Source organism: Esox lucius, chromosome 12 (genome assembly GCF_011004845.1).
Source record: "Esox lucius isolate fEsoLuc1 chromosome 12, fEsoLuc1.pri, whole genome shotgun sequence".
Taxonomy (NCBI): Eukaryota; Metazoa; Chordata; class Actinopteri; order Esociformes; family Esocidae; genus Esox; species Esox lucius.
The window spans coordinates 16,275,226-16,296,257 of record NC_047580.1 but is presented as its reverse complement, the minus strand read 5'-3'; the positions used below and the strand labels follow the sequence as shown (position 1 = coordinate 16,296,257).

The 21,032-nt window shown below is 40.7% G+C and overlaps 2 protein-coding genes across 2 annotated transcripts in view; one reads left to right on the top strand and one right to left on the bottom strand.

The window, feature by feature from the left end:
- The window catches only part of sycp2 (synaptonemal complex protein 2), a 50,767-nt gene extending 48,814 nt beyond the window's left edge, over window positions 1-1,953 (top strand). The window contains exons 42-45 of the mRNA XM_020051437.3: window positions 22-80; window positions 985-1,063; window positions 1,570-1,626; window positions 1,793-1,953. Of these exons, the coding sequence (XP_019906996.3) occupies window positions 22-80; window positions 985-1,063; window positions 1,570-1,626; window positions 1,793-1,864 (267 nt within the window). The 3' untranslated portion in view covers window positions 1,865-1,953. The remainder of the gene's footprint in view (window positions 1-21; window positions 81-984; window positions 1,064-1,569; window positions 1,627-1,792) is intronic.
- Window positions 1,954-2,646: 693 nt separating this feature from the next.
- phactr3a (phosphatase and actin regulator 3a) lies at window positions 2,647-20,462 on the bottom strand. The gene is made up of 12 exons (XM_034295836.1): window positions 20,358-20,462; window positions 15,589-15,736; window positions 15,135-15,299; window positions 14,109-14,336; window positions 13,585-13,783; window positions 12,415-12,656; window positions 11,300-11,453; window positions 5,918-5,973; window positions 4,477-4,538; window positions 3,843-3,983; window positions 3,465-3,541; window positions 2,647-3,113 (listed from the first exon to the last, which is right to left on the bottom strand). The coding sequence occupies exons 1-12, from the start codon at window positions 20,460-20,462 to the stop codon at window positions 3,098-3,100; spliced, it is 1,593 nt and encodes a 530-aa protein (XP_034151727.1). The 3' UTR covers window positions 2,647-3,097.
- Between the last annotated feature and the right edge of the window lie 570 nt (window positions 20,463-21,032).

Here is a 21,032-nt window from a genome sequence, read left to right as displayed (position 1 = left end):
TATTATTTTACCTTTCCTCAGACATACTGGAGGAAGCAGTCTCTGGCTTTCCGCTCCTACCAGGAGAAAGAGACCCAAAGGTGAGAGAGTGGTGTGTTTGTGATTGTGTACATGCATGGCACCTATGTTTGGGCCCATGTATTTGTTCTTTATCCTTCATATTTGAGGAGTGAAAATTCTGGTTTTGATTTTGAGGTTTTGTTACAGTCACACTGCAAACATTTTAATCCAGCCTTTTGTCATCCCCATTTTCAGAAATGACCTAATCATGTGTTGAATAATTGTTTTAGTTTAGGAAGATATAACCGTGATTAGAAATGCAAACATTTCAGTTGTCATTGAAGTCAAAGTTCAGGTTCCAAAGAACTGTTTCAACAAGATGTGGTAATAGCATGTTTCATATTACTTTTATGAAAGAGATTAACGATATGTCAAACTCACTTATACTGGGGTCAAAGTTCTTAGAAAATGTCCCTTCTTAATTGCTTGTGTCAAATTTGATTTAAATGTACATTATAATTAATAAATTAATAGCATATTTTCAGTTACTTCTATAGGATAATTTATTCATGTTTATATATTTCTAACATAAATGTAATTTCAAATGTAAATCTATTCTTGAAAGGCATAACCTCTGAAGAATTTTCCAACATGTTTGGCATAATTATCTTTAAATCTCCCTAATACAATATTTCTTGAACCTTACAATGCGTTAATTGACCCATTTAATAACTTTCTTCAACCATTCATGCGACAGTCACCAACCAAACTTTGTTTTACATGGTTTGGCTAGCCAATTGTTTTGAAAATGTTTAGCGTTAAAAAGCTGTCAAGACTACAACATTTATTTTGCACAAAGTTATATATATATATATATATATATATATATATATAAAAATACCACTAACACTCTTGTACACACTTTACTTCCTGTCTTCTATGCACTTGACCTCTTCTCTCTTCCTCTTTCTTTTCCCTGCTCAGACTGCTGAGACTCAAGAGCACATGCCACACCAATGTGTTTCACACCCTGGAATATGAGGAGAGGATCTTCACCTCTCAGGTGTGGATTTCATCGTAGCATTAGCCCAAATTGCAACATAGCTGTGTTATCCTACCTTTAGCACCCTACTCCATCCAAACCCTAGTCCATTACTTCATCCAATTTAATGAATTAGGAGGCTAAGAAGCATTGGCACCCTAAATAATATGAACTTTTTCCCCCAACTTCATCCAAACACCACTCCCCACTTAATCCAAATGTTAGCTTCTTACTTTATATGAACTTTAGCCTAATTTATTTTGATCATAGTTGAAACAATTCCATTTAGAACATGTACAGCAAGTAGTGAAAGAAAAACAACTAACCCATAAAAACTTTCCTTAACCTTGTATGTCCATCAATGTGCACTATTTGACTCAGGCTTTTTTGTCGACCTCAGTTTTAAATGATAGGATAGCAATCCCACATTAGCAATATGACAAGATGTGTTCAAGCCTGTTTTCTGTTTTCTCTACTGTGTGGCACTTTAAATTTGCTTAAATGTGCTCTGTCAACCTTTTTTCCAGATGTGCATGATGAAGAAAGATATGAAGTCAGTTCAGGACAGACTCTTCAAGGAAATGGTGAGTTGAATTGACATTTGACTTGACAGAATGTGACCCACATTTACCATTTCCACTATTGTGATATTTAAGTTGTCTGTAAGTGCTGCTTTTAAAATCTGACTAATACTGAACCCCTAAAGATGTTGCTAGTGTATTTGAATGCTCTGTTTGTCTTTCCTCTTAGCAAGATGAGGAAATACTAAATGTCAGAAGGGGACTACAGGCACTTTTTCTGCCAGAGAGACCAAGATTCTGAACCCAGATCAAGTAACTTTGCATATTTATCTGTTTTGTTTGCCATGTTAGTTGGGGTTCTACTTACATATAAAATTATCTTAAAATATATATTCCTTGTTTCAAATTGTAATTATTATTATTCTGCTTTGTTTGACACTGTTCAAATTTTTTTAATGATTTTAATGGTCTTGCTACTGTACTGCTGTATTTTTTATTTAAATAATTAATTCTGCATAAAATATTTTAATGGCATTTATTTGTTGTAAGGTTGCCTGTTATTTGTCTGCAGTTACGATTAGGAGAAAAGTTTGCCTTAAAAAAAAAGTTTACTCTGTACCTTAGAGAGAAACAATATCACATTGTTCCAATGAACAGGAACTGTATTTCTTTATCAGTTAGGAATCCTTTCTTGAGTAGCTGTTTTTACCCCCTGAGCAAAATCATTTGAAATACATATTTTTTGTGTGCTAATAGGATAATAGGAGATGCACTAGATTATCTCACATTCACTCTGTTTACAACTTTTTGCGCAACACAAAGGAGTAGAATCAGGCAGGATCAAGGATATGTTTTTACAGATTTGGCTACCTAGCAATCCATTAACTAAAACTTCAAAGAATGGTGTTTGAAATAAAGAGAGCCAACATAAAAAAAAGAACTTGTATTTTGAAGACAAGTAGTGTTTACAAAGTTTTTCTCTTTTCAGTGTTGACTTGCACAATCCAGTTCAGATTTACATACTGTATACAGTTGGTACAAATTCACCCCAACCGTCCACACAGTCCCGACCCCCCCCCCCCCCCCATTCCACTTCAAGTGACACATTCAAAAAAGAAAAAAGTGAAGCTGGTCACATGCACAACGTCATCTTCCCTGTAGGAATTTGCCACCTTCTCAGAGCAGTCTGTATAAAAAACCGCACACAGACTGAAGTTGATTTGTTCATCCCTCGGCTCCATCTTAACTGATGGGCTGACAGACAGACAGAGTCTGAGGTCTCTGGCCTCCAGGCAGCTCCTACAGTGGAGACACAACCTCCGGGTTTCGCTGCCACGCATCCAAACAGCACTGTCTGTCCACCTCCACCCCTATCGACCAGGGGTGTGCTGGAGGAATCCAGGACATCCTGCAGACAAAGGACCGGCCGTGAAGAATGGCCTCCAGGATCCGGTGGTGTCTACTGCCTCTAACGCAGCAACCGAAAATTCTATGCTCAGAATGATTTCTTCACAGAAGAAACTCCCCTTTGTATTCACGGCCTGTGGAACCTACAAAGGTGGGGGAAGAGAATTGTGCCTATGTAATCACTCCACTTATGATTACAGCTAGTCATCAATATTGTGTGGCTATTTTTAGCACCACTTTGTGTGCCAGGGGAGTGCAGCTGCTGTCTTTTAACTCCCTCTTTCAAATCCGTTGGAGGACCTTTATTTAATGCAATACTTAATTGGGGACAGACAGCACTGATGCTTTCTCTTACAGATATAATGCTGTTGCATAGGTAAGCAAGGATTTCCCATCAATCTATCTTTAGTTCTGTGGACCTTTTCAGGACTGGCAAGAGGAGCTAAAAAATTGGGCAGCTGCAGCCAAAAATGAAGGCAAAAACATGTACTAACCTGGTGAGATGCTTGCTCGAGGCGTGCACCTCCATCTCTGTACTTTTGAACTCGTTTAGCTCTTTTCTGATAGCCGCCTGTGAAGGAATAAGCAGAATGTTAGACTAGATATTATCCTTAAATTGAGAGCCACTCATGTTAAAACAAAGATTGCTAGAAAGGTACAAAACAAAGACGACAACAAGGTACAGTATTAGACACTTGATAAGATGGATATGATGTCATTAATTGTTTGTTATTGAATACATCCACATCATAAAATCCTCTAAAAAGAATGTGCAAGTCATTTCAAGTGGTTAATCATAGACTTGGTGTGTAATTTGAGGTGCCGCGGATGATCTTTCTTTTTAAAATTGTTGACCGCTTTCTCACACACACCTTGTCGGCTGCCGAGAGCCTAGTCCAGGGCTTGTCTGCTCTTCTGTCGTAATCCTGAGCTTTTGCCACCTCCACATAGTCACTGAAACGGATGAGAATCTTGCGGTCCCGTAGCTCATCGACTGTGGGCCGCTGATTGAGCTAATACACACAGTGAAAGAATAATTATTGTTATGAGTTATATTTAGAAAGGCCTGGTTGAACCAAGATAAAATGAGATACTGATAAATATCTTATGCTCTTTGTTAGAGCACTCTCCAAAATAATCTACCATTACACAGAATTAAGTAAACAACAGTATGAACACAAAGCAAGTATCAGGATAAATAGAATATCAGCCATATACAGTGGATATAAAGTCTACATACACCTAGTAAAATTATGCAACCAGGTTATTGTAAGGTTTTTCATTTTTCCCCCTCGAAGTTTGTTTTTCAATTGAATTGTTCACATTATAGGTCACATTAAAAATGGAAAAAGTTCTGACATGATTTATCTTTGTCTCATTCTTTTAAATCACACGAACCTGGCATTTTAACTGGGGTGTGTAGACTTTTTATATCCACTGTATATTACAGTATTGTAATATTAAATTGCCAATAATAATTTGTAACGTATTCGACTAGTGTAATACCTTTCGATTCAGCCGCTGTTTGATCTCCCTTCTCTCTTCTTGTTCTGTTTGATCATTTCTCTCTAAACCAAATTTAAAAAATTGTTATAACAAAGACCCAGGTGAGAACTGTTGGAAAATGAAAAAGGTTGGAAAACACATTCCAGGCCCCACTATTGGCCCTAAAAGATTATAGAATCTATTCATGGACTGCACGTTTTGTTACAATACAGGTTTGAACGTTCGTTTTGGTAGTTAATATTGAGGGTGGTCCAAATTTTAGCTAGCTAACATTAACATTACTAGCTATTATTAACTGACTTTACTAATGGCAACATTGCCATCATCATCATTTTATCAAATGCATTCTGACAGGTCGCAATGTTGCCATTAGCCAACGTTGTTTTATACTAATTTGGTTACCTTTGGCAATGTTTTTCCAAGTCCCTATGCAATTTAGACCACATGGAAATTAAACCCGGTTTAAAGTCACTTTCCTGGCTATAGTTTCAGAGAAAGACACAGTACAGTACGATATTTTACATTAACAAGCTGAATTTGTATGATATATGTTACGCTTCAGACCCAAAACGTTGACCACCTAACCTTAACGCTAATCTTATCTTTGTCAAATTTTAAACCAAACCTTTAACCCCAGTAGTACTGTGATACCCATTAACTTAACCTTAAATTTAATTCGAAGCATATCATACGTTTTATACATTTGTATGATGTTTAATCAAATTCGTAACATGTTTCGGTAGAGCATTGTAATGTACCCATAAGGTAACGTAATTTATTATATGAATTCCACTGTCCGATTTAGGCCTACTATTACATATTCCCCTGAGACCAGTTTGGGTTGTGATCTGACTATAGCCCTCAAACTCAACTCTGGACCTCGAAGCCAGCTCCACTCCGTTTTTTCATTGTAACCTGGAATAAATAACTTATTTAGATCTGAGACACGAGATGGGTACAATTGATGAGAACAGAAAAACAACAGGCTCCGGAATTCGTTGAATACCCCTGAACTACAGTATTCAGCATCTATAGAATGTTAATGGCCATGGCAAAGACGCGACCGAGGTGCATGCATGAATATAAATATCCCACAGGTATTTTCTAGCGAAACAGTCGCCTGTACATAGGCTATTCGTTGTAATCCAATATTTGTCAATTTAAACTAATTTTGAAAACGGCAATACATATTTATAGGTAATCTGTAAAATAAAATGATTACATAAACAAAAAGAATGTACTTGCTAAATATATTCTAGAAAGTAATTCAGCTCCGTACAGGTTCTAATTTTACCGTACGCGAGCTCTCCTTACATTTGCATCAGTGATATACATCATTGAATAGGTATTAAGTAGGCTATAGGAATTAATTTAGGAGCCTCTCGTTTATTTCAAATGTTTTAATTAAAATAAACCATTAAAAGACAGTTTTAAAACTCACGTTTTAGGATATTTCGACTCTCCAACTCTTCCACGTTCGGCCTCTGGCTGAGTCTCCTGCGAAAAAATACCACAACCACGTTCTGAACCATTTTTGATTAAATGTGCGTCAGCCTATTTAAAACAAGTCCGCTGTATCAATGTTGTTGTTTCTGTTAGGAATCCCCTAGTCTTTCATTTAAACTCTGTCTATGATGCCTTGATAGAAGCCCTCCCCACATATAAAATATAGACGCCCAAATCAGTATTTCTGTTATACTGCAGCCGAGACTTCACCTGTCTTATCGTAAAGTCAATCTGAGAACAAAAGAGACTAAGAAAAATACTAGGTCTTGCTGTCATCACCTGATCCCTATGCAACTGCTTGATTCACTATCATCTCTCCTATACTAACACACGCAGAACGCTTATTGAACTGGGTCGTGACTTCCGTGCATGTATGATTTGTAGTTGAGCAGAGGTGCATAGAGGTTTTCATTTTAGGTATTCCCTAGTATACCCAGAAAATGCCATTTTGTTTCACTGATGCTTCTTTTGTTCAGCTGTTTTTTGGTGCTGTTTTTTAACCAACTGTAAACAATGACCTGCTTCATTTGTACATGTTGACTCACTGGTACCTACAAATGTAAGAAAATTAGATTTTTTATTTTAATGTTATTTGTATGACAAGGTATTGACAAGATAGGTTCATAGGTTCACTGTAGATCATGATTAATTCACTGCTTCAAAGCTTCAATTGAAAAGGTCCACAAAAAGAAAACGCCCCTAACTTGGGAGTCACCTGTGCACATGTACATTTCAAAGACTTTGATTTCAATAATAGATGTCAGGGCTCAGCTCCACACTGCATGCGGCAAACCCCCTGACCAAAAGATGAAGGAAATGAAAGAGAGTGTACCACACCACCTCACATCAAGCTTGCCCCCCCCTAACCACCTTTAAATGTTTTAAATTCCCAAAGACTGAGGAACAAAGTCGTGTCACGCACCCTAAAGCTACACAGTCAAAGACCTAGCCACACCTGGGTATTGTGGCAAAAGGGTCAACTGCCCTCCTACATACCTTTCATTGTGTACTAGGAGCCTTTTTCAACAATGATTTTATGGCCACTGTACTATGCAGAGCAAGATGGCAAAATGAAGCCTAATGGCATATGTAAAGTATTAGAAGTTGAACATTTATAGTAATTGTCTAGGAATTTAAATTATTGAAAATGTGTTTGTTCAATAATTATGTTAACAAATACAGTGATGGGAGGTACATTTATAGTTCAACTGAAAGGGCAAAGCATACTGGGAAATTCTACTGTAAATGTGGCTTAGTATATTACACAATTCCTTTAAGCAAATACAATTCAAGTCTGGACCCTGTTTGGGTTGTTTCAACTGAAAATAGGTATGCTTTCTCAATAATTTAAGTTTAGACCTAAACCCATAAGTTCTGCAAACTTCTATGAACTTAAAGCCAACTGATCGCCTTCTTTTTTAGGGGTTCTGCGAACTTATTCAGGTTTACAGTGCAAATATTCATAATATAAGTCCATGTAAATATAATGTGCTGTAACAGAGACTAATTGTAACTTCAAGATCCATCCTTTTAGCCAATTTCTTGTTAAGAATTGAACAATGTTGAAATTTTTAGGCAATTTGAAAGGTTAAGAACTCACAAATGAAAAGAGAAAAATTATTGTTGAAATGCATCAATCTGCCATTTGGTACAAACAAAATTGCAAAACACCAAATATATCACTTAAAACTATAGGGCAATAATTCACCCGTGGACAAGTGGTAAACCTGCCTAGTGGAGGATGCAAGTGCCTCAGAATCTTCAGTTGGTGTTGATAGAGCCTAGTAGATGCAGCATCTGACCAGTGACTGCAAGTCAGCTAGATCAAATCCTGGAGCTAACAAGGTGAAAAATCTGTCATTCTGTCCCTCAGCAAGGTGGTTAACCAAATTGCTGAAAATATGGATAGTGATACAAAACGCTAATTTGGATGTCACCTCTATATCAATAGGAAGAGATGCCAGCAAAAAGCCTGGGGTTTGCTAAATGTCTTTGGCGCTTGAATTGGAACTGATTGCTATTGTCAGATCTAATGGAAATGGAGCTCTTGGGCCACACATACCAGTTGTTGGTTTGGAGGCCAAATGAGAATACATGAGCAGAAAAGAACCCAATACCTACTGTAAAATGTTGATGTGCCTTTGAAATGGGTATTTTTTTACTTCACTAGTCCTTGGGCTGTTATTATTGGAACCGGCATCATTCTACAAAGTAAAATCAGGTTGCCTCTGCAGGTGGCTGATACTCGTCTGGATATTCCAGCAGGACACTGACTCTATGCACACAGTGAAATCCATACATACATAGTTAGCTGACCACCAAATCAACATTTTGCAGTAGCCATCTTAGTTTCTCCGGATTCTGTTCACAGGCACCAGTGACAGGATCTTTATGAGAGCCACCAACTATTGCCTATATTTGCCACTCCAATGCAAGTGAATGAGAAAGGCATTCCAAAAGATGTGGTGGAACTAAATTTTCAACAGTTGGAGGTTCACTTGCAAAGCCTCGATGGAGGCGTTACCACTGTGATATTGACCTGGTCGCTGGGTTGCTTAGCAACAACAGCTTTTCATGGAAATCTTTAAGACAATCCCTTTTTCTGGCGGAACCAGGAAAGCCTAATCATATCTGTGTGTAAGTGCAGAACATTCAGTGGCTATTTTTGGCTACAAATAATACCTTAACATAGGGGATTTGGAAGGGAAAGTCTAGAGTCTTAGTGCTCAATCAGTCTTTTGATGTTCCAACCTTATGCATTTCCTGTTAACCCAAGGACAGCTGTCAATGATACAGTGTATTCTGTTGGTTTATGGGTCCCAATGTCCTGAAATGTATTTTCCTCAGCACTGTGTCTGGGATTTTCAATACAGCCAACAATACACCATGCAGTCTACAATACAGCTTTGAAAGGCCAGACATTTCCAGACTTTGGCAAAAATTGCATTAATTGTAAACACTGTTCATAACAGTCAGCTCAACTGTTAATGACCATTAAAAGTATGTTGTAGCGCCTTGAATTCAGTACTTTATATACAGAATTGTTTTATGATAAATATTTAAAGCCCTGTTAGTGGGGCCAGAGACAAAAGGACAAGACCCCCAGACTGCAGGGGCGAGTCACAATAACCCAGCACTCTGCAAAACGAGCCTCTTGCCGGCCTGGTCTCTAGTCGAGCAGTTAACGGTCATGCTTCTAGAACCATATACTTCCCCCTCGGTGGGCATCCTGGTTCAATCCCAGCATGAGCCCTCCCATTTCTGATTACCCGTGTTCTTCTCCTCCGCTGGCTAACATTTACTGTTTTCAATTTTTAAGTACAAACAGAAAAAAAAACACCTACTGCATTCTGACCTACTGATACGGTATCACCTTTCCCCTACTATTTCCCCTCACATAAAGTAACTCCTCAACTGCACACGTTTGCGTAGGAGAAGGGCGAAGAAGGGCCAATGTATTGCACCGAAATGCATTATTCAACAGTCGTCAAGCTAAGAATAGCCTAGGTGAAGTGCCACACAGCAGAAGTGGCAAGGAGAAACCACTAGAAATAGAAAGGTAATCTAGCACTGCGACAACAGACAGACAAGGTGTTCCCCGATCTGGAGGGAGGCTTGGAAAACAAGACCATTCAGTCTTGAGCTGGGAGTGATGGACTGTTTTGTCATTCAGTGAGGGTAGCCTGGGGGAAATATTATTTTCACCTCTGCTGCGCTTCTGTTTTCTCAACCATCTTCAGGGCTAATTATAGTCTGGCTTTCCCTTCTCTTAAAAAGGGCAGTGTGTCACCAAAATATGGAGCATGCACTGTAAATTGGAACATACTGAACGAGTTGCACCACGTGAAGAGGGAATGACAGCACAGGCCCTATAATATGTAAGTAATCTACCTGAACATTTACCACTGGAATATGAACGTTCACCATTTCGCAATATTTTTAGTGTAGCTTTTCATATTTACTCTCGTTTTTTTCTGGATATAACAATGACCAGACGATGTTAGCACAAATTCTGTATCACTCACCTGTTTTTTTTTCACTTATGTGTGCAATAAAAACATTTGAAACATAAATCAGTCTTAAATCTTTGTTTAAAATTAAAACACGTACAGTATATCTGTAGGGCAATCACTATATTGTCAAAACTACTTACGCATGTAAGAGACATAGTGCTGAAGCTGGTCTGCTCTGGTCTTTTACATAAAATGTTAGCAGCTGGTATTCAATAGCCTCCCATTGTACTATGAAACTATTGCTTGACTATGTAACACAGTAGCATACAATCAGCTAGACCCATTAGTGAGAAGGAACACAATGCATTTATATTCCTGAAATCCCTTCACATTCTGCTCTCGTACCAAACGGTTGTTTTCCTAAGAAATGGCTGTAGTTTTTGTTTCGAGATGTATGATGTTCCATTCAACATCTGGAAGTCCCTAAACCATATGCTTACATCTACACTATAATTTTGACTTACTGCATACTTATGTTGTTACTGGAAGCTGTGTTCAATTTCTAATAACTTACTGTGAGGGGACTTTATGTGTGAAATGGCACACACAGTACAATGAAACACTACACAAAACAAAAAGGAGGCAGTTGAATACAATAAATGCAAGCACATTTCTTATCTCCACCCCTCCAGTGACATTCTTTGAATACATCACCATAGTACACGACCACATTCTGAACAACGGAGGTCCACAAATGAACGACACTTGGTTTTTCTAGGATTCCACTCTTTGGTGCAATAAGTTATTTGAATACCCCTTGGAAAAGATTCTTCAGGGAAATATGTTTTCAAACGGTTTCCCTGAATTGTATTTTGAAGAATTCTTACATGGCAGTTTCTTCTTCAAAACTTAAATTGTTTTAAAGAACCATTACAAAAAAAAATGTCCTTGTTCCACCACAGTTTCAATGTGAGGAACCCCTAAAGGATCCTCCAAGAACCTTTTCTTTTTTTAGAGTGTAGTACTATATGAAATAATTTCAAATACTCACTGAATTGTTCTGAAACTGCCAACCCATCCTAATGATTTATTTTTTAAGGTTGACTAATAGTTTTGGAACACAGGTCTGCTTCCACCATTGTAGGTTAGAACATACAATGAGCTTTTTCTCAAGATGGGCTTTATCTCAAATTAATTAGCATTTTTATTATTCCTTGCATCCTGTATCCTTGCCTCCTTCCTAATCAAACTGGAGAAGGTCCAAGTTCCCTTCCATTGGACCTTCTCCTTCAAGGAGAGAGGAAGCAAGGAATTAAGGTAATATTCATTCAAAAGGAGTGAGGAATGAAGATGACAACACTTACTTGGCAAGTTTCATCTCAATTTGCTGGCGTATTTCCTGACGTTCCTGTTCAGTCCGTGCAGGAAAGATATTCCGGTCTTCCAGCTCTTCCTTGCTGGGTCGATTCCGAAGCTTCACCGCCAACAGCTCCTTTCTTAGCCTGCGAGGTAGTGTACCTGCATACACAAACACACATGCAAAATGTATCATTCACATGTACATCTCAAAATCTAAACAAACTTTTTGAATATATCAGCCAGAAATTGCTTTGTTTTGCTACAGTCATTTGAAAAAGTAAGTACACACACTGGAAATGTGTCTTTGTTTTTTACAAACTAGAACTATATTTACAGATATATTTACATTGACTTGACATAGATTTTTTGCCCAATCTTCTTTGCCAATCTTCTGTGTCATGTTTGAGAGCTGTCTTGCCTTGCATGGCCTGCTTCAAGTCCTCCAAAAACATTTCAATCGGAGATTTGGCTTTTGACTGCCATTCCGTAAGTCTCCATTTTTTACCCAACATGTTGTAGCTTCGTTTGTGTGTTTTGGGTCATTGTCCTTTTGCAAGCTTGGTTCAGCTTCAGCTATTTACCAGCTGGCCTCACATTCTCCTGAAGGAATGAGCTGTCATGAAGATTGCCTATGGTCTAGAATGTCCTCCATTTTTAAATGATCTGTTGGACAGTATTTTCTTTGAATTGCTTGGAAATGGCTTTGTAACCCCTCCCAGAATCACAGGCATCAATAATCTTTCTTCTGGGGCCCTTGAATAGGTCTTTTGATCTTGGCATGATGTGTTACCAAACCCATTAGGTTAAAACCAGACCAAGTTTCTAATCTTTATGGAAGGCGGGACCCTCACAAATGACTGGGGAATAGGCATAAATGTCTGTTCAGTTTTTGTTTGGCAGAGCACTTGTTTACTGATTGCTGGATATAACCAGATGTGTGAGAACACATGGAAAGGGGTAGATATCTTACTCATAGTGGCCTAAACTGCTAAATTGTTCAGAAGACCAATGACTTGAGACTTTAGTTCCGTATTCAGAGCGCTTTATTGGCCACATTACGTTTGATTACTTGTGCGGGTCACTTTGGTTGCACAGTGTCTTGGATTCCCAAAGGACCCACCGGAGATGACGGAGTCGTTCCAGTCGTCCTGATCGTGCGGGATGCCAGAGGCGTCAGAGAAGCACTGGTCCAGCCGCACATTCTCCTTATTCTCCTCAGCCTCCTTCTTTCTCTCTGCCTGGTGGAGCCAGTTGACAATGGCGCCCCCTGCTGCGGACTGGTTCTCTGAGCTGGAGGAGCGAGATATCCGTCCGTCAGAGCGCCGCCACAGGGGCGAGGTCAGCTCGGCAGGCCCATGCACACTGAGAGACACGGGGAGGAAGGAGGGAGCAGGGGTGAGGGTAACAGGACGAGAGAGGGTTCATGGAGGGTTGAGCAAGCTGGGGCAGGTTCATATTGGAGGTACCATTTATTGTCCATTACATAGGTAACACACAGGAATGAGTGAAGCATACAGATGTAGCAGCCAAAAGCTTGTTTTTGCATGGGCAGTGTCATGACGACATTCAACATTTTCCAGTAGTAAAGTGGGCGGACTTCCTATGGGTAAGACACTTCATTTCAGTCACGTCATCAGATGGGCTCAGCCAACTAATTTCACTTGTAAGCCACATTCCATAACTGCAGATGGCAGTAAATTGCCAATTTTACACCTGTTTTATACCTGTTCCAACAACACACTCCAGGTGGCAGCACCCTTTCAGTTTGTTCAAATGTCATCTCATACTAGACATAATTGAAGAAGAATGGACATTCCTCAATCATGCTTCCTGTGTACTCACAGATGCTAATTACAAGGGGGAATGCATCTCATGGAGGTGATATGGAAAGAGTGGGTGAGCATTCAGCTGAAGATACAGTGAGTGAATCCTGTATTCTCCAGTGTGGACTGAACATGCAACATGCCTGATCTAAGAACTGGCAACAACTGAAAGGGATCAAGCAAAGAGTGGATGTGGGGTTGAACAGTCAATAACAATAGTTAACTGCTTTAGGTATAATCCACTGTGATGCAGTTGCAATGCCTTGCAAAACTACTCATGAGCATTTATAAAGAAACATAACATCAAGACTTATCATGATGTTATACATGCTCATAAACCCTTATAACAAGTTATAAAGCATAATACCTACAGACTTTGAGTGTTAAGGAACATTATCCACAGCACTTCCTGTCATGTAATATGTAGGTTATGAGGCTATTGGGTAGTAAACAGGCGTGCCACTCACCTTTCCAGACGGTTGGCCTTGGAGGCAAAGGCCCGCTGTAATTCCTCCATGATACAGCTAGGGGGCATGGGAGGGTGCATAATGTTGGCAAGGTGAGGAGACCCTGAGGGGTTGGATAGAGGCCCACGCGGGGCCACCATGGGGGCCATGTTCTCAGGAGCCCTGGGCGTCTCTATGTGAGAGGGCATTAGGGATGGGTCTGAGAGTGAGAGATACACAAGGAAATATCAGCTGTCATAGAACAGAGGGACGTGTGAAGTTTATGTTAAAAGTTTCATTTGAGGTTTTAGAATTAGTGTGTTCTAGCAATCTACATGCGAACCACGGCATTGAGTGCCATTAAGATAATGGCACGAGGCATGGTCGTCTTTGGAGTATGAAGCATCATCGTTTTCAAATCAAACATTTCAGGAATTAAACACATGTTTTTCTTCATGGCTTTTCCGTGACAAATATTTTGAGTTGGTATTTATGCTTACTACCTGAATGGGCACAGAGTTTGTACACGCCACTAGTCTACTCACCTTCACTACTGCTTAGCGGCGACATCACCGGTTTGGCTGCTACGGCGGGTGGTGTTGTTCCCTGAGGTATTTCCTCTTCTTGTCTTTCCTCCGTCTCTTCTCCAACTTCCTGCACCTCGTTGGAGATATCAGCACCAAGCTGCGACTCTTCCTCCTCCTCTCCCTCTTCATCTCCCTCCTTCTCCACTGTATTTGGACTGCTCTCCTCCTCTGGCTTACAGTCAACTCCTAAAGGATATGCATTCCAACAATTCACTCATTCAAGTCTAATCAAGTAACATCAGGATGCCATTCCCAGTGACAGTTGTGTTCAGTGAATGAAAACTGCAGTTTCATTGCCGCTGGTTGTTTTCGAATGTCTCCGCTACCCCTAGTGGATTGAATGAGTCTGATTTGATTAATTTTGTGCGACTTTCATTCCTCTAGATCAGCAGTAATCGACTTAAACAACCAACCAACCAAACGTCTCATACAGCACCTTTACCCTAACTTACCATATCAGGAATGAAATAAATGCTTGAGTGAAGTCATTACAAACAGTTTTCAGTGGAAAAGAAAGCTATGTTGAACAGAGTATCCTAGAGGACCAGATGAGAACCCGGGGACTTCCACCATCCCATGATGTGTCTTAACTTCATTTGGAGCCAAGTCTTGTACTCATGTGAAAAACAGGTTAATCGAACATAGCTCTTTACAAAAAATACAAGAAAAATCCCCTTGACATGCCTAAAAACAAAGAACAACACTAAGGATTCAGTCAAATTTCATGGCCCCACAATTAGTGTTGATTACTCTAAATGCATGTATAACCTGAAATAGGTGAAAAGCAATACGGAAGATGATAGACTTATCAAACTGCTTTCAGCAATCCTATCCTGTTTTAAATTTGTATCTTATTGGAAAGGAACATTTTGGCGCCCTTCTCTACTCAACTCAAATACAAATGCTGGAGTATGTAGCCAAAATGCACATGGTAAGATCTGTAGCTCTGTTTTGGCCTATGATAGGTTAAGAGGGTTGTTTTACCTGGGGGGGGCAGTTCCTCCTCGGGGCCCAAATACTCAACACTGCTGACTGTGAGAGTGGCGCTGAGTGACCCCCCAAATCCCCCCAGCATGCCTGTCCTGTCTGAAGATCCCTGCAAGGGGGAGCCGGGGTCTGGCGAGAGACATCCACTGGACAAAGCCACATCTGCACGGAGAGCATTAAGAGATAACATACATGGCACAGTATCACAGTCTTTCAAGGTCACTCACGTTCGTTTTATGCTCATAACGTCTATAGAATGACTGTTAGTCTAGGGGAGTTCCAGACCTAGAGAATAGCAGTATGCCGTGTAGCCTGTGAGGAACATTGTTAATGTGGTAGGCAATCCGCTAGGCTAGGACGAGTACAAAAACAGTCTCACTTTTTCTCTTTTTCCAATTTGTTTCTCGTCTCTCTCCTTCTCTCCTTCTACCTATCTGATTAACCCCCTCACCTGTGGAGCTCTGCTTTAGCTTCTCATTTTTCTTTTTCCTCCACTTCCAGGGTTTAAAGATGCGCCCCAGGCTGGCGAGCTTGCTGTGTGCGACGGATTGGCGGGGTGTGAACCCTGACACCAGGCAGCCGGAACGCAGCGCCCTATGCTGACTCCATCACTTCCACTGCAACCAGACAAGAGAGGTGTAGGAGTCAGAGGATGGAGAAGAGGAAAGAAAGGAGAGTGAAAGGGGGATGAAAAGAGAGAGGTGGAGGTGAAGATATACATCTGATATTCCCAACTTCTCAACAGCCTTGAAAATCATGCCATGGGGTCAATGTTCCCCGATGCATTATGCAAATAAAACCTACTTGATTTACATGTGGTTTTAGAGAAAACGTGTTCCTCTTGTCTGATGTCTGCTGTTCACTTGATCCCACCATTTGTGAAGGGATACCTCGCAGCACAACATGAAACTACAGCTGCTATAGAAACGCGGGCCAACAGGAGACATTTCATACACAGTACATAAGCACGACATGTACAGAAAACCTGCAACTGATAAGCATAAGCATCAAATAGTTTGAACTATGATCTTTGACCCTCTGGTAGTAAGCCAGATCACAAGGGGTGCCTACGCAGTATAACAGTGAAAGACTTAGGGAGGGGTCGGATTTAATGAGCTGAAACTCAGTGACTGACATCATCACATCATGAACACAAGGGTCAGTACATGGATACATTGTATTTACATTCAGTCTCAAACAAACAGAACATACTGCATACTGAAATGTAAAGTATAGTGGCCTGGGGTGGTCTGTGATCCAAGCCCCTCGCTAAAGAATATTTATTGCTGAAGCATGGGTCAGAATCTGGCCCACAACTCTTTGAGTGTACATTTTACCTCTACCTTTTCACACAACCTCTATCTAATGAAGCATACCATTCCTTCGTAGAATGCAATTCAAATACCTAGAATAATCCAAGTGGCAAACATTTGTGTAACTAAACTCACAACAGTAAACATTTGTCACTGAGTCAGCAAAGATGGCAGAGGGGAAAACCTCGGTTCAATGAGGCACTGGGAGCCACTCCAGTAAACTGGTTAAGAGGGAGGGTGGGCATAGCCCTGATGACAGGAACGACATACTCTCTTGCTTTGGTTTTCTATGTCTTTGGCTGTTTTGATAACACATGGGCCGGGCTGGGATGTGCAGGAGGAGCATTGCTCTGACGTTTTTGACCCCAAATAATAGGGAAAACGGGTCAGTTGACCAGCGCACATGTCTGGCCGACTAATCGTCAGCCAGCACACCACGGAATCCAGGTCAAGCCAGAAGACATGCAGCAGTATAAGCAACAGTGAGCTTAGTGAGGAGGGAGAGCAGAAGGGGCGGGGGCCTGGGGGTTCCATCGGCCCATTGCTGTTGCCATGGCGACCACATCCAGATGCTGCAGGACAGTGGGAGAAGAGCCCCCTTGAAGGCAGGGCAGCCCAAGCGCATGCAAGGAAGGGGCTAAGCAGCCATAGAGGAGGCCGTGCGAGTTAAAAAAGGGGAAGGGGGGGGGTCAGAGCTGTTGCCATACGGAAGGAGAATCTTCAGCAGCCAATCAGAAGCCAGTAATTCATAATGTATAACAAGTATTTATACATTTTTTCATGGATGGAAAGTTGTTCAATAAAATGTCAGATAACATAACATTTTAAAAAGCTCAGCGTTTTTTGTAAATGGATGGGGATGTAGCTGTATTACAAATGAATTTAAAATTTTCATAATTATAGAGCTGCACCACATGTGATTAGAGAACAAAACTGTCATGTGAATATGCTAATTTAAACAGGATTCATTCAATCCATGTCACGTGTTAGGCAGCTTACCATTTATTAGCCATACTGTACACAGCAAGCAGTGAGCGTTAGGTAAATCTGAGTCCTCAACCTGCAAGCACTGGAAATCTACAAAACGTTTCCTTTCAATTGGTAAAAATAGATAGAATATGTAAGGTTTTTCAGTCACACTCATGTACTAAACTTTTGAAAAATTAAAACAATAGAGAATATATTGGTGTAATCTATATCCACTGCATAGTTACTTAATGAGAATCCTACTCAAATCATTTGTTTAAATGTCACTGGAGAACCCAGCCCATTAATCAGCTAAATTCAATAACTGCATATTTTAGTCTACAGCCAGTCACTTACTTTCTAGTCTTACACTGAGCAGACAAAATAAAAATACAGTTCTATTTCTAGATGTATTTGTAGGTATTTACGTTTTATTTAGCCATGAAATAATGATGAGGGGAGACAGACAGAGAAAGGTTGAGATGGGAATTCGGGAGATACGTATGTAACCAGAAGATTCAAACCACTTGTAAGGCTTATGAATAGAATGGCCAGGTTACAGTTTGCTGAAGAGACTGTAGAGTTATGGAACAAAGTCTTATGGAGAGAAGAGATTAAGATGAACCTGTACCAGAGAAATTCAATGTTGATGTGACTGCTGACAGCAGCATGATGAATTCTGGAGTGAACAGTAACATCTTGTATGCTCAGATACAACCAAATGCCTCTAGATTTATTGGACAGCGCTTCAACATGCCACAGGACAATGACCCCAAACACACTGTAATTGCTACCAATTTGTTTTTCTAGTGGAAGATTCTTGACTAGCCTTGCCAATCACTCCATCCAAATGAGCAAAAGGCCTCAAATAAGCAGGATCTGAAGACGGTTGCCGCACAGGCCTGACCTCACACCAGTGATGCCCAGGGGTCGCAGACTTCAGGAAACACAGCATGCAAGGTACTACTGCATTGTATTTCATGTTAATCTGTCCAAATACTTGTGGTACCCTGAAATTGGAGGACTACGTAAAAGACGAGCCGTAATTTCCAAACGGTTCTTCCGATAAGGATGGAAATGATTACAGCTTACACTCTGCACTGTAACCCTATAGTCTTTGTATCATTTAAAATCCAAAGTGCTTAAATACAGAGCCAAAAAATAAATAAATAATTGTCACTGACCAAATACTTTCAGAGTTCACTGTATATGTAAGACTCAGATGATTACTGTTACCCTGATGGTACCCAGCTGACTGGCTAAGTGTAACTCCCTCACTGTTGGATACCAGGGCTGAGTTCATTAGACGCTTAACAGCAGAAAACAGACTGAAACAGGGATGGACTATCACAAAACATTGTCAAACACTGCTCTGTTCTAATCTAAGCACATCCATGAGATAGGGGCTTGTCTTTCAGTGTCGACTCCTGTTCAAAGTGACTTTCCAACCCCTGCCCATTTCTCTTCACCAAGTGGACTAACAATGTGCCCTTGAACAGGCCACCTCCTTAGCGCTACACCACGCCAACTAACCTCCTCACTTACCCCCCTGGCACTGCAACGTTCCTGCCATCTGTCCATGGCCTACTGCCTATGGGCATGCCACAGTTAGAGCACAGAGTTAGCTACCAGAACACTTCTCGGAGAGAGTCAGAGAAAGGGAGAGAGTATGTATAGAGTATATGTTGCCCTGGTGTTCATTAGGAGTGTGGATCTAGGATCTGTCCCCATGTGTCTATATCATTTTATTATGATCTAAAAGGCACTGATTTCAAAACACTCCTACTTTGAGACAACAAATTCCAATTAATACACATTATTACTAAATGTGTGGGTTACTGGCTTGAAAGTGGAGAAACAGTGTCGGCAACTAGAGCTGCCAATAGTAAGTGCCTAAGGGCCTTGTTTGCTACCATATGTTTCAGTTAGGACTGAGGACAGGTGGGGAGGACATCCACAAACTGACTACTGCAACACTGAGGATCAAGTCTGGTTTGTTCTCTTCAAGGAGACTTGCCCTGTGTTTTATATTGCATCTGCACAGGATAAGAGCTACGTTGCACAAATGCATACACACACAAAAACACCAAAACACACATTCACTTACTCACGCACCTAAACACACACACACACACACCACCCTAAGGATCTCGCATCACCCTGAAAACCTAGTGGGACGTAAATGCTCTTGCTGAAAATGTCTCTCTCACCCAACTCCTTGTCACCCACACAATAGAGTCAGGCACTAAGAATAGATGTATATCATTTAGTCAGAGATGCAGAGCCCCCTCAGCTCTCTGGTATTCAACTGTTATCAGCGCAGACACAGAATTCCAACTGCTCAACACTGTGTGACTATTAAGAAGCTTTATCTGTCACATGATGACAGAAGCCATCCCAAAAAGACCTAATACTAAAAACCACCTTTGGTATTATTCATGAATGTCTAACAACAAATAAATCAGAGTTATACTCCAGACCAGGAAGTGCTTGAATGAAGTGGGTGCTAAATAAGACTGACTAATATTCTCCAATCCAATAACATTGACAAGTTCACCACAGAAGTCACTGGCTTCATTAACAAGTGCTATCATCTCCACAGTGACCATACAGAACATACATATCCAAACCACAAACCTTATATTAATAGCAACACCCAAACTAGGACAAATGTCAAAACTGTTGCTTTCAAAGAACATGAATCAAATCCAGTCATTTCCAAGAAATCCTGCAACAAAGACCAATGAGTCAAAAAATAACTAAGATGAAATCTTATTACGTCGGCAGTGATGCTCGTTAGATGTGGCAGGGATTTCAAACTATCAGGGACTACAAAGGTATACCCGACTACAAGCCAACCAGATGCATTCCACGTTCGAGGCGAACATTGCCAAACCATGCTTGAAAACACCTGCTGTTTCTGACAACCACATGATCTAACTCTCTGTAGCTCACCTTCAACACAGGGGCTCTTCAGAGGAACATGCTCATTCCCCCCGTACTCGCTGATCACCCACTGTGTGACTGTGCATGACTCCAACACCATTGTTAAGTTCGCTGACAACACAACAGTGGCAGACCTGATCCCCGATGACAACTGAACAGCTCACAAGAAGGAGGTCAGGGACCTGGCAGTGTGTTGTCCGGACAACATCCTCATCATCATCAAGACAAAGGACCTAATCGTGAACTTGAGGAAAGGGCGAGAACGCCCACATTCACGGGTTGAAGTACAGTGTGTACAGAGCTTCTAGTTCCGTTCATACCCCTACACACTAAGTACTGGTACTCCATGTAAATACAGAAGTTATTGTTAGTCATATCATTCTGCATGTATTCCTTGTGCATTTTCCTTTTGATACCCTTATGTTGCAATTTTATTTTTCTCTCTCATGCACCGGAAGAACACACTGTCTGGTCCTCTACCTTGATTGAGCTCACAGGCACCAAGGCTGCCACAAGGAGTCGCTGGAGTGTGACAATATATTGCTCCCATGTTAGATTACTGACCCCTCCAAATCAAGACATTGCTGGCCAATTGCACCGCAATCCAAAGGACCGCTGGGCTAACCGCAAGCAGGATTTGAACCCTTGTCTCGCAATACAGCTTGAGAAA